The 16120-nt window shown below is 34.4% G+C and overlaps 1 protein-coding gene across 1 annotated transcript; it reads left to right on the forward strand.

Moving 5' to 3' along the window:
• The first annotated feature begins 3699 nt into the window (after positions 1-3699).
• LOC116344227 (protein mab-21) lies at positions 3700-14773 on the forward strand. The gene is made up of 3 exons (XM_031772681.1): positions 3700-5102; positions 5201-5395; positions 13832-14773. The coding sequence occupies exons 1-3, from the start codon at positions 4550-4552 to the stop codon at positions 14179-14181; spliced, it is 1098 nt and encodes a 365-aa protein (XP_031628541.1). The 5' UTR covers positions 3700-4549; the 3' UTR covers positions 14182-14773.
• The last annotated feature ends 1347 nt before the right edge of the window (positions 14774-16120 follow it).

The following is a 16120-nucleotide window of genomic DNA, read 5'->3' on the forward strand; positions in this document are numbered from 1 at the left end:
TATTATCTCATCGAGTCTATAGTAATATAAAAAGAGAAATCCATTTAATGTGAGACAAGCACACAATAATTAAGACACAAATTCTCTTAACGAAGGCACAACGAATATAAAATATGTGCTTGCACAATTCAATGAGCCAAATCGCTCGTACATACATGATTGCCTTGAAGAGATGAAAGAAAAAACAAGGAATTGTGAATACATTCCTGTTGCTCAAAATCAAAATACACATCATAATAATGTGCAGAATTTTATGCGCGCTTGAATTCAATCGGTAATCTTGCTTGAAAATGTGAACAAATGGTGTGCGACTGTCACAGCGCCGCTCATGAACTATTAATTTTAATTAATTTTCGGTATACGCACTTTTTGTCAATTCTCTCAGAGATTCGGAATCAGATCTGTTTTCTTCCCGCTGGCTTCAACTAAATTTGGCTAATTTTAACCAACACACAAAAAAAACGCGTTCATTTCCTTTTTTTACCTCTTTACCAATTAACTGAACAATCTCTTTTATCTTCGACGACAAATCTATCTCTTAGTCGTCGTTTTTTCGCTTCACTTATGATATTTTTCATTTTTTTCCTCTGCGCTATTTAAAATGTTGTTTTTTCTTCGGATTTTTTTCATTTTAGTTGTACCAAGTTAAAAGTGATGCCACAGCAAGTCCTGTCGCATTTTGAACCAAAGCCGTAAATTTCATGAGAAAAAGAAGAAGATGAAACAAATATGCTTCTCTGTTCGAGTTAAACGAAACCACGTGTTACGATTATTTTATAGACAGTCAAGACGCGCGCACTTTTCAATTTTCAACGGCATTTTTTCCCTCATCTCCCAGATGATCATATCGGTATCGTGTCTCCGTACAGAGTGAAAAGAGGAGTGAGACAAATGCAGCAGAGGATGTAATTTTAAATGCATTTTTTTCATAAATACGGTGACATTTAATACGCGATACATTGCAAATGCATGTGTCACACTTTGGAATAATAATTGCACGACGCCATAAGTTGTTATCTCGTTTATTTCAATGGCTCGATTTGTTTGTTTAAGAAAACACATTAAAATTGTATTCGAATTATGGAATAAAAACGGAAGATTTAAAAGCACCACAGCTCGGCACAAGAGAGCAAGAGAGAGAGCTACGGATAAAGCATATGTGCTATTCAGTTGGATGTCGAGTGTGTGTGCGGCGTCGTCCTTTTATGGTCTTTCAATTTTCGATGTTAAAACTTGCAATTTTATTCATAAATTCTGTCAACTATGAAAAAAATGCCGCGCCATCTCATTCGTTTTTATCATATCAAACATTGTTGCGGTTCAAAAGCCGAGCAAGACACAGTGGCAGCGCATTATAAATTTTATTGGATGGCTTTTTTTTGTTTACTTTGCCGTTTAACTTTTTTTCTTCTCTAAATAGCATTTAATAAATAGCTGTCTTTAGTATTTGTTTCTTCTTTTTTCCTATTTTTTCTCGTTCACTTTCAAATTCGTTTTCCATTTAACGCTTCCAAATTCCCGAAAGGTATTCCCTTTGAACCGACAACAAATAGCATTCTGTGATTAAATACTTCCGATGTGAGTATTTACAGCAAAATAGCGCACATTTATCACTTATCATTTCGATGTAGTGACAATAACAGCAGCGACGACAACCAATCCACTCCGTATCAAATGCAGCAAACAATGTTTGTTTTCAACTGAAAATAAGATGTCATTTGAATCGAGTGATACAAATGAACATAAATAAACCACTTAAAAACTTATAAATAACATTTTAATGTTTTAAAATGCACAAAGAATCGCCGGCGTTGCAACAAGAAAACAGAAACATTCCGAACGATTATAAAACAACAAACATGGAAATGAGAATTGAAATGCAAATGCAATGCACACAACTACTTTTCACAGTTTTTCCACTCGATATTCTTTCGTATCTTGCATTCGCGTTTTCGATTGCTGGTTAACACATCCTATAGAGATATCTCGTGACGCACTGCATATACAATGAGTAATAGTTTTCAATATGCATAAATCTCACATCTCCCAATGGTATAATCGAATATCTCGGAAATATTTATTGGTCGGATGTGCAATGAATTTTCCATCTCTCGCTCCACAAAACGTGCAGTCAATGGTAATAGTGCGCACTATTTTTTGGTCGACGCTTCAGAAGGAAACAAACAAAATGGAAACATAAACCTCAGAAATTGAAACTAGCTGATGAAAAATGACCAATTTTCCGATATTTATTTCTAAGTTTGTGAACGCATTTGATCAAAAGCAATTTCTTACATTTTAAATTTCATACGGAAAATATAGTAAGTAAAAACAATTCATAATTTCTAACACAGAAAATCACAAAACAAAAATTCATATTTCTTCCGAAGAAATTCTTCTAATAGTGTCTTACTTGACACAACTGCATCTAGCTTTACCTCCCAAAAAGTTTTTAAACTGGTATAACATCTTTAAAATCGGATAGAATTTCAATAAATTGCAATAAAATCCATTGATTGAATATCGAATGTGACGAGTTCAATGATTTCAATCATTGGTGGCATTGAATAAATACAAAAAAAAACTGACGATGAAATCATTCTCATTGAATCCAATTTATCGTATATACTGTCTGTTAAAGATCAATATTTGCGATAGCTTATTTTCATCGATGGTTTGTTTGTGATGTTGCCATCCAAACCGTGCTTTAATTATGATATCGAGATGCAGAGTGAATTGTTGTGAAATATAGACATTTTATGGATCTTGATGGCGTAACTCACCATTTCGATTACAAAAAAGTCTCCGAACAAAGTTGTTCAGAATCGTGAATTGACTTTCGTACTTTTTTTACATCTTCAATTGGCAACCGAAATGGCACAGTTTTTGCAATCGCGACTCTTTTTCTTATATACCTCTGTAAATAAACACATCATAAAGAAAACGCAATGGCTATCGAAAATGTGGCGATAACATATATATTTAACGGAGAAAATGCCATGTATGCTATACTTAGCAAACGAAAATTCAACATTTTGGGAATTACTCTCGGGAATGTGTATTAAGAGAAAAAAAAAATGTTGTTTCCAGTTGAGTGAATTCTAAGCGAACCATCGTTAGAAGTAAGAAAAATGGTTATCATTTGTATATTAAAACACTGTGAAATATTTCCAACCGAAACGATTGCCAGCAAGCATATAATAGCGATGAGTATATAATACTACACGCACAAAAGATCGAGCCGAGTCCTATATGTTGCGAATAGAATCAACGAATAAAACGGAAATCGTGGAATATGACACGGCCCATCACACTAAAAAGTGGGTGGAGCCAAATGTACGTAGAACGATACATGTACTACAGTGTTACATACTGCAGTGTGTCTGCATATGGAGCAGCAACGATGGTCTTTGCCGACGCATATTTTATGTATGGTATAAATGCGTGCATAAAAACAAACAAACGGATAATACATGCATGAGCACCGATCTGGAACCAACGATATATTCCCTGTGCAATAAACATGTCTTTCCATGGGATACATAGGCCCATGATCCACCACAAAAAGAGACAGTAACCACAAATACATAAACGGAAATCGAAAACTGCATCAGAAGCAGCAGCAAAGCAGACAACGAATGAGTGAGTGGCAAACGAGAGTATTGGATACTTGATATTGTGTACTGCTGAAAGCGCCATATATACATATTCACGGTAGACGTACGATTCTAAAGTCAGTGGCCTTTAGAACTTCACAACGTACGGTTGTTTTAATACCGTCGCTATATCGTGTGAATAAGTGTGCTCACCATATCGTTTTTAGTTTATTCTTCACAAGTTTTGCACGAACGATTTACATTTTGGAGGTGAAGAACGAAATTGCTCAGTGTGTATGTGTGTATGAAAAAAATGTGCAAAAATATATTTAAAAGAAAAATAATAATATCAAAATCTATGCAAATTAACCGTGTTCACATTTTTTGTGCTGTACCGGCCAGAGAAAGATTTGTGTCGTTTGTGTCTCATTAAAACGCGCGTTCTGCTTTGAACAAATTTATGATAAACGTGGAGGTGTATTCATCATTTTCGTATACTAATTAAATTCATCTCTATGAGTAAAGAAGAAAACAGTTTGCGACGACAGATAAAAAGATTCGGAAAAAAATTGCCAAACAAAATTTGAACAAATTAACGAATACAAAATATTTACATATTGCTTAAAACGTATATGCAATATAAATTCTTTATTCATCTCTCAGCGAAATTTATTGAACGCATTTTTAAATGGTCTGTTAATAGCTCCGCAGCCAAATGCATAAATTTAATAAAAGTGTCGCATAAGACAAAAAAATGTGTTAAAAAGTTGCCAGAATAATTTGAAAATGTTAATTAAAGAAAAGTGAAAACAAGCATTCTTGTCACATACAAAAAAGCGAAGCAATAAGAATTTAATTGAAAAAAAAATTGGAAATAAAATTGGCCGAACAATTTTTGCGACACTCCGATTTTTTGGTTAAGTTTTAACATTTATTTTGTGAGTGCGGAAAAAATGCTTGTACCATCAGACATGATATCGGCACAGTCAAAAATGGTTTATCAAATGAATAAATATTTCGGTGAGCGTGTTCAATTGCGCAAATCCGGAATTTTGAAAACGATTCAAGAGGTATGCCGAATCGTACAGGATGTACTAAAAGAAGTTGAAGTACAAGAGCCGCGTTTCATTTCATCGCTAAATGATTACAATGGCCGATACGATGGTCTCGAAGTAATTTCACCAAATGAATTCGAAATCATTATCTATCTAAATCAAATGGGAGTATTGAATTTTGTCGACGATGGCACACTTCCCGGTTGTGCTGTGCTGAAACTAAGCGATGGCCGCAAGCGATCGATGTCACTTTGGGTGGAATTCATAACGGCCAGCGGCTATTTATCGGCACGAAAAATTCGTTCTCGATTTCAAACACTGGTCGCACAAGCTGTCGATAAATGCGCTTATCGTGACATTGTAAAGATGATTGCTGACACAACCGAAGTAAAATTACGAATACGAGAACGAATTATTGTGCAAATAACTCCTGCTTTCAAATGCGCTGGACGTATGTGACTTATAATTATACAATTAATACTAATAGAGCGTTGTTATGTGATAATCCGACATAAAATCTAATGGATTTGTTGTGTTTTGTAATTACAGTCTGGCCAAGATCAGCTTCACATTGGCCAATACCATCGATTCCATGGCCGCATCCGAATTTGGTGACTGAAGTTAAAACCGAAGGTTTTGACATGCTGTCGAAGGAATGCATTGCGCTGCAAGGAAAAAATTCAGCCATGGAAGGCGACGCATGGGTTCTCAGTTTTAACGAAGCCGAAAATCGATTATTACATGGTTTGTTTTTTTCTTCTTCAAGTTAATCTATTTCATGTGTGAGGTAAAACAAAAGCAAAAGGGTTCCTCTGTCCTGAATAACCGACGTCAATATCAAAAACAAAACACACGTTACACAATTCAATTTTGAATCAAATATTTACCCGTACGAACTTGATTTCAATCATCACAATTCACTGGAATGTTATTCTCGTTTCGATCCATGAATGTAAAATGTAGTTCAATCAACTATCCAGCAAAACCACATTTCAATTCGTCGAACGGACGATTTTTTTCCTTCTTCAAAACCGTCAATGAAAGAAGACAGACATTTTATGCGCGATGTGGGATTAAATTTCCAAATTACAACTCCTTTATTTATTTCACAAACAAAAGATTTAGACCAAATGTTTAGCAAACAACAATAGAAACTCGAGAACAACGATTTTCCTCTTCGGTGTTTTTACAAAATAATTTTTTTCGTTGTTAATTGAAGCGTTTTATAATCGAAGCTCCGTTTGAATTTCTTGAACAAAAAGAAACGGTTGAATTTTCTCAAAGGATTTAACGTAATTAACGAAAATAATATAATACTTTGTGCTATAAAATGAATAGTTTTTATGATAATTCTATTAAAGTCGACAACGACCTCATTTTTCGCCTCAATAGGTACTGAACTATAAACAAACATTGTAAGAAGACATTGAAGTAAAATAGATCTATAAAATGAATGTAATAAAATCGCCGCCTAAGCCAATGGCACACGCATCTTTCTAAATGTATCAATTTTCGAATTGAGTGAAATGTACTCGCCATCAACATTCAATTTACATCGGATGCACTTTCATGAGCTGCAACTACGTTTTAAGATCCAAAAGAGTGCAATTGATTTGACAAAATCTCATAATTATGTTGCTTGTTCAATTTTATGGCGAAAAATATCAAAAAGTTATAAAACGATGGAAAAAAAGAAAGAAGGAAGAAGAATACACAAAGTCACACCCCGACGGCAAACGAAAAATTGTCATTAAATAAAATAACCATAACCACACAAAGAAGAAACGAATATCCAATTAGTTAATATTTTCGTAATCTGAACACAATGCGTGAGATAAACGGGCGAAACGCCAACGAGAAATTGAAAAATCATCACCAGGAACAGAAACGACATAGATCTCCCCACTTGCAAGAGAAAGAGAACCATATAATGAGAGAATCCGAAGAGAGCGAGAGAGAGAAATCTGAATCTCTTTCTCATTGATTCAAATAATAATAAATAGGGAAAAAAGGTAATATTGAGTGTGTTCATCGTTTATTCTCAAATAAAATATCGAATGTAATTACGATTTTCATAAGCTTGTTAACAAGATGTCGTTTAATTACGTACTTTATATTTATCAATTCTCCAAACCAATGCCAATAAAAATGATGGCTTTATAGCAACAACGTTGAGTGGACAACGACTGTGCGTACGACAAATCGAACGTTATCTCAAAACCAATTTCCTATATGTGTTTTTCTTCTCTCTTTCCACACTCACTCAACGCGGAGATGATCTCTCGTACACACATCATTTGAATATTATTGTTGTTATCAAGAATAAAATGACGACAACCATTGAAAACGGTTATGACTTTCATAAAATCACATCTCGTACCTGTAATATGATTTCATTCGATTTCTTTCTCTTTCTCGTCATTGTTCTGTTTCTCACATTTCTCGTTTCACTTTCGATGCATTCGAATTCGTTCGTTCGTCAACCCGCGCACATTCTTCGTTTTTTTTCTTTATCCAGCCAGAGAGAAAGAACTGGCAAGCCATGGTGGCTAAGAACTCATCTCATTAAAATTGCTCAGCGCGATGAAAACCATCGTCAATGGTTTTCAATTAAACCAAAAACAAGCAAAACAGGCAAGAAGGCAACCAAGTATATATCTACTGTTTGCATCTGCCACATTTGACACTGTGATATGGCCAACACAGTGCAGCAAACACACACACGACAGACAGAACTAAAACTCACGCGACCGCAAGTAATTCAGTCGAGCATTTCTCACTGTATATGGTCGCACTTCGGCTATTATACCTGTGCATCAAATTCAATAATATGTAAATAACCGAACATCCAACAATATCATAAAGATAACGAAATAGATTCAAAGTGACAGTTTTTTTATACCTCATTCAATGTCGTCGTCGTTGTTGTCAATCGACACAGAAACAACAAAAATCAAGTTACATTTCGTTTGAAATGGTTTGACTGCTTGGGCGATTTTAAATTCGTTCATATCGTTTGTTTCGTTCGACTTTTCGAAATTTATTGCTCCGAATTTACTCTCTTCGACACAAAAATATCTATTCAATTTATATTTGTGAGAATTGTGCGCGCGCGATTCGGAAATAGTGTGTGCTATGCGAAAAAAAGCCACGATTCTCATGATTATGATTCCCATGGGTCAGAGAAAGAGAATAAAATCGTTAATAGGATAAATATTGTTTGTTTGTTTTTTTTTTTTTTGTCTTCGCCACACAAATATCATGATCGGCACACCGTCGATCAGATAACAGGCGAGTGGACATTTTTCTTTTCTCTTGCGTTCTGGTTATTTTTTTTCTCATTCTTTTTACCATTTTTTTCTGCATCTCTGAAAAAAAATCTTCTTTTTCTTATCTGATGTAAATGGATATGTCGTATTTTTTCGTTCGTGGTCGCCGTTTGACTTTTTCGTTCTTTATCTCTCTCTCCCTCTCGCTGGCGTATGCAAAAAAATATGGTTTGATTGTCATTTCATTCGCCAGTCAATGTTTGCAATATTACAATGTTAACCAGTTTATTCTCTGGTGCAACTTTTTTCTCTCTCGATCGTCGCTATATTTACATTTTTCAACGACAAAAAAAGACGATCGACCTGGTGGTTTTACACCGTTAATGACTGAAATATGATTATGAATCGTCTAAACGCAATCTAAATGTGCATACAAATGTGCATACAAATCAATTATATCACACGCCATTTAAAACAACGTGCATGTACAATGCGAAAATTATTCGTCGTTTTGTTTTGTTTTTAGCATTCATTTAAAACGGCAGATCGAGTCTCGATTAAACGGCATGATGTTTGTGCCATGTGTGCAATATGGCGAAATATCGCGACAGAAAATGAAATATCAATTCTTGACATGTTTGCGATGCTTTTTCTCTTCTCTCTCTTTCTCTCTCTTCGTCTCCTAATTGCAGCAAACAAGACAGGTTCAAAAATAAACTTTAAATTTACACAAAATATTGCTAATTGACAGGCAAAACAGTAGGTAATCCGCAATTTGCAATTATTATATATGATGACGATATGGTGAGCATGCGATAGAGCAATAAAATTGCAAAGTTCACTATCAACGTCTAGATGAGACTCTGTCTTTCATCTTCGCCAAGTTGTGGGTGAATTAACGGGTATGAAGAACGATTAATACTTTTCTAATGTAATCATGACAACCGTTTCGAATTGCAAAATGGCATCGACCATTTTTTTCGCACCGAAATTGCAATACAATAGAGTACAGAGTGAGATATTTTCTTCCACCTTATTTGGAGCTACCACAATTCGAAATCGTTTAACGCCAAAATCATTTAGGAAAATTATTAATTTCGCTAATCCCACTCTGACGCACAATCGGCTCGGTATTCAATTAAGTGGCTCCTTGTTATAGAGAGTGGACGATGATGAACAGTGTGAAAATGGTACGCGTTTGATTGAATATAAAATCCACTTAAAAATCTGAAATAAAAAACACCAAATTTAAGAATGAAAAAGAAGCGTTTTACCACAGGTAACAGGGGATTGTGGTCGCTGTTGGAGCCATCAATAAATTTTTATTAACATCCGAATAAAAGACCATACAAGCCCATAAATTATATTTGAGGTTTTTTCGGGTTGAATCGATTTTAATTGCTTTTTAAAAACGGCTTACAATCGTACAGTGACTTACAACACAATGAAGAACAAGGCGCACAACGACAATAAGTGTGCATTGATCACGACAATAATAAACAAATCACTTATACGGGCGAACACATATCATCAATAGATCATAAAAATTTAACTATAAAAACGGTGCGCATTCGTGAATTGAAACGAGGATGGGATTTTGAGAGGAAGAAGAAAAGCAAAAATCTTAAAAAGAGAATCAGATAAAGAATAAAATTTGAATAAAAACCATTTTTGGTTTTAAAATTTTAATTTCTTGAAATTAAGACAATGAGTGTATGTCTTCGATCAATCGATCAAAATCGATTACGTATGTTTAGCAAAAAGATTGATTGAGATCATGATAAAAGATATGCATTTTTGATGTATTTTGTCGTGAGGTAAAAATGACGTCAGTTTAATTAGAAACCATACGATATGCAAGGCCACCATCCATGGTGCGACTTGGTCCGATCACTTTTTTGTTAATTGAATATTAACGTAAACGAATCAACAACAAGAAAAATAAATCGGCCACAATCACGGGCATCTTTTGAGCAGCACAAAGAAAAAAAATAAGCGAGATAAACGTTCATATTGCATGATATTTTTTTTTTTTGTGTGAGTGTATGCACTGGGCACATACTATTTTAAAGAAAATGTATTCTTCCTAAGAAAAAGAGAGAATTTTCGTGCGTATCGATCAATCTAATTTTAACAGAGCGCGCAAATAGCGCTCATACAAACTGCACCATAAATTTCGATCTACTTGAAACTGAATGAAACAAGAAGACAGAAAGAAAGAAGACGAATGATGAAGGGTAACAATGCCAACTAAGAGCATTACAAGCAAAAGAGTGAAAGAGAGATGTGTAGTAACAACAACAAAAAAACTGTCAACATATCCTTAGAACGTTAAAGCTATAATTTGTAAAATCGCCTTAAGCTGAATGTGCTGAGAGACGTGGCCGAAGCAAACTGAGCGTACAAAATTAAATCGGCTGAAAAATTCTGCCAAAGCGAAATGCAAAATGCTCGAGAGAGTGAAAAAAGGCTCATTCTTGGCGAATGAAGCAGAAAAAAACACACCACACCGAGAAAATGCTGTTGATCGACGTTAAATGCACGTTGTTGTGCCAAAAAAAAGACGCGTAAACACACACTGTACGCTTTTCGTTTGGGTTGTTTGCATTAGGCATTACATTGTGCACACCACATTCTGCCGCCGTGCGCACGGTATTATTATCATCGAGAGAATGAAATATTTTTTTCACACACAGGCCAAAGTAAATGATCGTTTTGCTATATCAACGACCTGATAAAATAAATATCAAGAGATCGCATCCGATAAAAAACGACGAACGAAAAAAAAAGAAGAGCAAACAAACCATGCCAATGCAATGGTGAGTGAGCTCGTTTTGTGTGGCACACATAAATAATGCTCGAAAATTATCGGCTTTTGTTTATGTATTATTAATTAATTAGATTGTAATTGTAGCCAACTCAAATTTTCGATGCCGGAATTGAATCTTGGCCCCGTACACATCGATCATGTGCACGGTATTGTTGTGGACTTTGCGCTACATAAATTATGCAAACAATAAATAAATCATCAGAAATCTGTTGATTATAAAATCAATTTAAAGAAAAAGAAAAAAACGGAGAACAAAATGTGCCTTGCGGTTACATCGCTCATGATTTTCATGCGACTGTTGCATTTCTGTTCATCTGCCATACGGTCCTATGAGGTAATATCACTATTCTATCCATTATGATGAAACAATGATTCCGTAACATTCGCATCGTGTCATATGTTCCGTGTGGAAAATAATGAAATTGTTTCGATATTGTAACGAAAGACAAAAATTATTCACATGTAAATGGATACTGTTTTCTTTTTGTTCGGTAAAAGATCAATAATCACTTATCCAATAATCGATTGTATTTACTTTAAAATAATAATTTCTTTTACCACAAAACCAAATAGCCCGAGCACCATAATCATCGGCTAATTTAACGTTCGATTTATTAACCGGGCGCATTTGCCAATCGCTTTCGAATATGACATTTAAATAGTTTCTTAACAAATTTCTCAATAAATCAATTCGATCGAACCGAAATCGGCAAACTCCAAAGACCGATAGACCACACAAAATCGAACATCGGCATGATAACAAACGATGCCGTACAATTAATTATCAATAATATCCAAGCAATTGGCAATTGGTTTTGCATTAAAATCGACACAATACAAATGGTACAGACTTTAATAGCAAACCATAAAAAAGAGGCATTCTCGATTCTTGCGAGCGATGCAATTCGCAGCCAAAAGAGAACAGAAACCGCAGTTTAACTGAACAATACAATAACCGTGTGTGTGTGTGTGTGTTTGCTTGAAATGAAAATTATTTTATCGAGAAAATTGCATGGTTTCTGGTTAAAAGTCTGAAAGTTTGACAGATCAGTTTGGTTGGCAATATCTCCCAGAAATCTCTCGCGATCTGGTGCGCACATGAAGCAATCAGCAACAACAACAATAACTAAAAAATGAGTAATGCAAATAAGGGAATTGAGAAGCGAAAATAAAACAATCAAACGCACCAAGGCTGCTGCCAGGCGAAAGAATTTGCCGTTGAATTTTATTGCAATTCTATTGCTGAAGAGCATTGCATGAGCATTTGCATGCGGCCGATCTGCGATTCTCTTTCGTTTGTTTGTTCATCGATGCATTTGGTTTGGAGCGGATTAAATTATGCGGATTGCATCAAAGACGAATATATATATATATGCTATATGGCGCCTTTTGATGCACAACAGGGACTCTTTCTCTCTGTTGATGTCCACCAAACATGCGCTGCACACAACGTCTCTCACCTTCATTCTCTCTGTATTTTGAATATTGCATCCAAATCAATTCACCTTAACTCATACCATTCTTTCGCCTTCTCTTTCTCTCCCTCTCTCCCACTCTGCACTGTGTATTCTCCATATCGTGTGCTGTGTTTGTTTTTAATAATTTTCGTTTTCAATAAATAAATTTAGTCAATTTTTTATGCATTCAATGGCATTCACAGAGACAAACACTCTATTTCACATCGCTCAGCGAATGTACACACGATGATGACGACGGGCCTTCCTTTTTCTTTCTTCCTTCTCCATCTCATTGTTTTTGTACTGTTGTTCGTTTCGTTGATCTTGTTCATTATTGAAAAATCGACCAATAAAAATCACATATTTAGCCATACTTTTGGTTATTATTGTCGTATTTATTTCGATAAGCAATTAATTTGCATGTCGAATAAATTGTGGCGCCTGCACGCATCCAATACACAACCATCCAAACATCCAACGATATAAATATCAAACAATCATTTCACGCACACATAAAAATCAATGAAGAAAGCCAGTTTCGCCTCATTTATTGCTTCAAGCAATATTCACGTATTGACTAATAAGCCGAACAGAATTGAACGGGTTTTAATTCGATGACAAATTCTTATGGAAAGATTGTAATGGGAATTGCATTCAAATTGATAATTTTTGACATTTTTCTTAATTTCGCAAAATTATTTCATGGGAACGAAAAATGAATTCAAAGTCGCCGATGACGCAAAGTCGATCTCATTTAAATCGTCCCATAATAAAATAAGTTTCTTTCACTTTTAAATCATTATCGCAATATTTAAGTGAATTGTGATGTTTTTTATGGAGTGGAGCAGCGAAACGAAAATGCAAATGTGGTTTCGTCAAATTTATTGGCCAAAAATGTGTTGCAAATGTGAATAAAAACAACGATAAAACACTGACCAATGAATATCCTGACAACACGAAGCAATCTCGCGGCTGTAAGCTTAATTCTCAACAGAAGAAAATAAAAACAAAGATAACTTTTAAAATTAACCATTAAAATATGCAACGTTTATTTTTTTTTTCAATCTCACTTACACGTCGGAAATGATGAATTCGGAATGTCACATTCATTTGAAGCGGAGTTGAGTCATTTGTGGTTGAATTTTTTCGTCGGTGTTAAAAAGTATTTGTGGTGAATATGCTATTATATTGTTCCGATGAAAATCAACGCTGTTCGGCATTTCATCGCATAATTGCTGTAGAATTCAATCTATTTGAAGTGTTTGGATGCGCGAGAAACATCCAGAAAAAAAAACCAGCTGAAACATTTTCAACACATAAAAACGTTATTATTTCCATTGGCACATTGCGACCTTTTTGATAAAATGAGATACTGAATAAAATCGAATTTTCGACGCATAACTTTTTGTGTTGTTTCCGACACAGCGACAGAGAAATTCCTTTTGCATAGCAATTAATACGTGTGTGCGATAAACTTATTTCGTTCGGTTCAATGTTAATTTCTTATTTTTGTTAATTCACATTTTTATTCGGTCTGTCTTAATTCCGTTTTTCTTTCTTTTTTTCCATTGGTTTTATTTTATCACTGTAAAATGTGAAATTAATGCAATGAACAAACCTACAGGTGCATGCCGTCGACGTTGTTTGAGTATATTGAAAACGTTGCGCGATCGACATTTAGATTTGCCGGGCAATCCAGTCACGTCGTACCATATGAAAACGTTGCTATTATACGAATGTGAAAAACATCCGCGCGAAGCCGAATGGGAGGATAATTGTATCGCCGATCGAATAAACGGTATATTTATGCAATTGATATCGTGCTTACAGTGTCGACGATGTCCGCACTATTTTTTGCCCAATATGGATCTTTTCAAAGGCAAATCGCCGGGAGCATTAGAAAATGCAGCTAGACAAGTTTGGCGTCTGCTTCGCATTATGCTGACAAATACAAGGTGTCTGGAGGAGCTGTAAAGCGGCGGTAAAACAAATACAATCGATTTAGACAACTCGACCCAATAATCAAATCAATGAGTATTCATTTGGTGAAACGAAGGAAAAGTCATCCTTTTTTGTAGAAAAATCGCTCGGAAGGGAACTGTTCCTTTCATGGCGAAGGTTTTCAAAAAGGGAGTCTTGTCTTCTCGAAATGACGTCTAATATCAAATATTAGAATAATCTTCAAGCAAACATTTGTATACAAATTAAGTCTCGTATGTATACGTAACTATCGAATTAAGTATATAAATTATTTATAAATAACTTTTAGCCAGTGAAAATAACAAAAAATTATTTGAGAAGTTTTTTTTTAATTTAGAAATTTGCATCGCCAAAAAATGCTTTGAACGTAATGCACAGAATAAATTTGTTACTTTTCACATACACACTTCTTTTTCGGATCGAATTTTAGAGAAACTGCAGGGCGCAACTTAAAAAAACTGAATCGAATTCATTTAATGTATACGAAAGAACATTCTCATTTAATGAAGAGAACAAAAACACATTTATAAACTTAGCCAAGATTCAATTCTGGACATTATTACATTTATATTTTTAAGATATGTAAATGCTTTTTGTGCAATTCTTTTTGAAAAAAAAAAATTAGTAAATAATGATAATCTTTCTGGTTTTGTTTTTAATGACAATTTTTCGGTTTCTCTTTATGAGAAGTGATTCCTTTTGCAAATAAATCAAAAACACATCTCTCTATTTAAAATGCAAAACTGAAATTGGATATAACGTAATAAAAATTGACCATTTGTAGAATGACAAACGATATTGGCCATTTATTTTGAATAACATACAACCAACAAATAATTTCGATTGATAAATAAGTTTTCAGGTTTTGAAAATATAACGTTTTCATTGAAACAGTTGGACTTTTGTCGATGACAGAACTACATTGAATATCGATTTTACGAGGAAATTTTCGACCAATTAAAATTGATCTTATCAGACGAGAATCTTGAAATGTGTAGGTTGTTTTCACCGGGCACAACAGTCAGTGTCACCACGATATCTGTCACCTGGCCTTTTGTTCGATAAATCATGACCTCGACAGGTAGGTAACATTACTCATTCGGGTTTTCATCGGTTTCATTCTTTTTCAACTCTCATTGCTTCCTCTTTGAAAATAAAAGAATCTTTTTGATACAAAAAAAAAAAAGAAGAAAAGAAACAATGAACTAACGAGATGATGAAGTAGCTAAACGGTAGACCAATTTGAATTTGAATACGTAAGAAATATACAATTTAAAGCGAGAGTTTATTAAAGAAGTTAATCTACAAATTGTTTTAATGCAGTCAAACTGCACTATTTTTGCTTTTATTTACTTTGTTCGTGTGTAATATAAATCATTTGTGTGTGGATTTTGTTTGTTTTTTTGAAAATTGAAATTTTCTCCCCATTATATTCGGAACAACACAAAATGTTGGAAAAGATAAATTATCGTATCAACCACAAAAGTATATACACAACGATGATGATGATACCTGTTCGAATTTGAACAAAAGGTATTTTTTTTTTCAGTTTTGATGTGTATCATATAAATGATGTTGAATCATGCAACATAATGGTTTTGATATGTTTGTATGTGAACAAGTGAGCGAGTGAATCGAATGCGGTTTGAAAGAGGAGGATGAGAAAATTATGAGCGTGCCTATCATTCATTTTGAAACTAATAATAATGATTGCTACTGTGTGCCAACCGTCCATTGATTTAAATGATACATTCTAACCAGAATGTACGGGCTCAACGTCATTATCAATTATCCTTCGAATTACATATCTTTCGTTTAACCCCACCAGTATTGAAAAAAAAAGAATCCATCTCACAATCAGCAACTGTAATTTGACATCCGTCTGGTCATTGGTCATTCACGAAATTGTTTTCAATCGACAAATCAGATTTTA

Source organism: Contarinia nasturtii, unplaced genomic scaffold (genome assembly GCF_009176525.2).
Source record: "Contarinia nasturtii isolate CC-2019 unplaced genomic scaffold, AAFC_CNas_1.1 Cnas_scaffold_1037, whole genome shotgun sequence".
Taxonomy (NCBI): Eukaryota; Metazoa; Arthropoda; class Insecta; order Diptera; family Cecidomyiidae; genus Contarinia; species Contarinia nasturtii.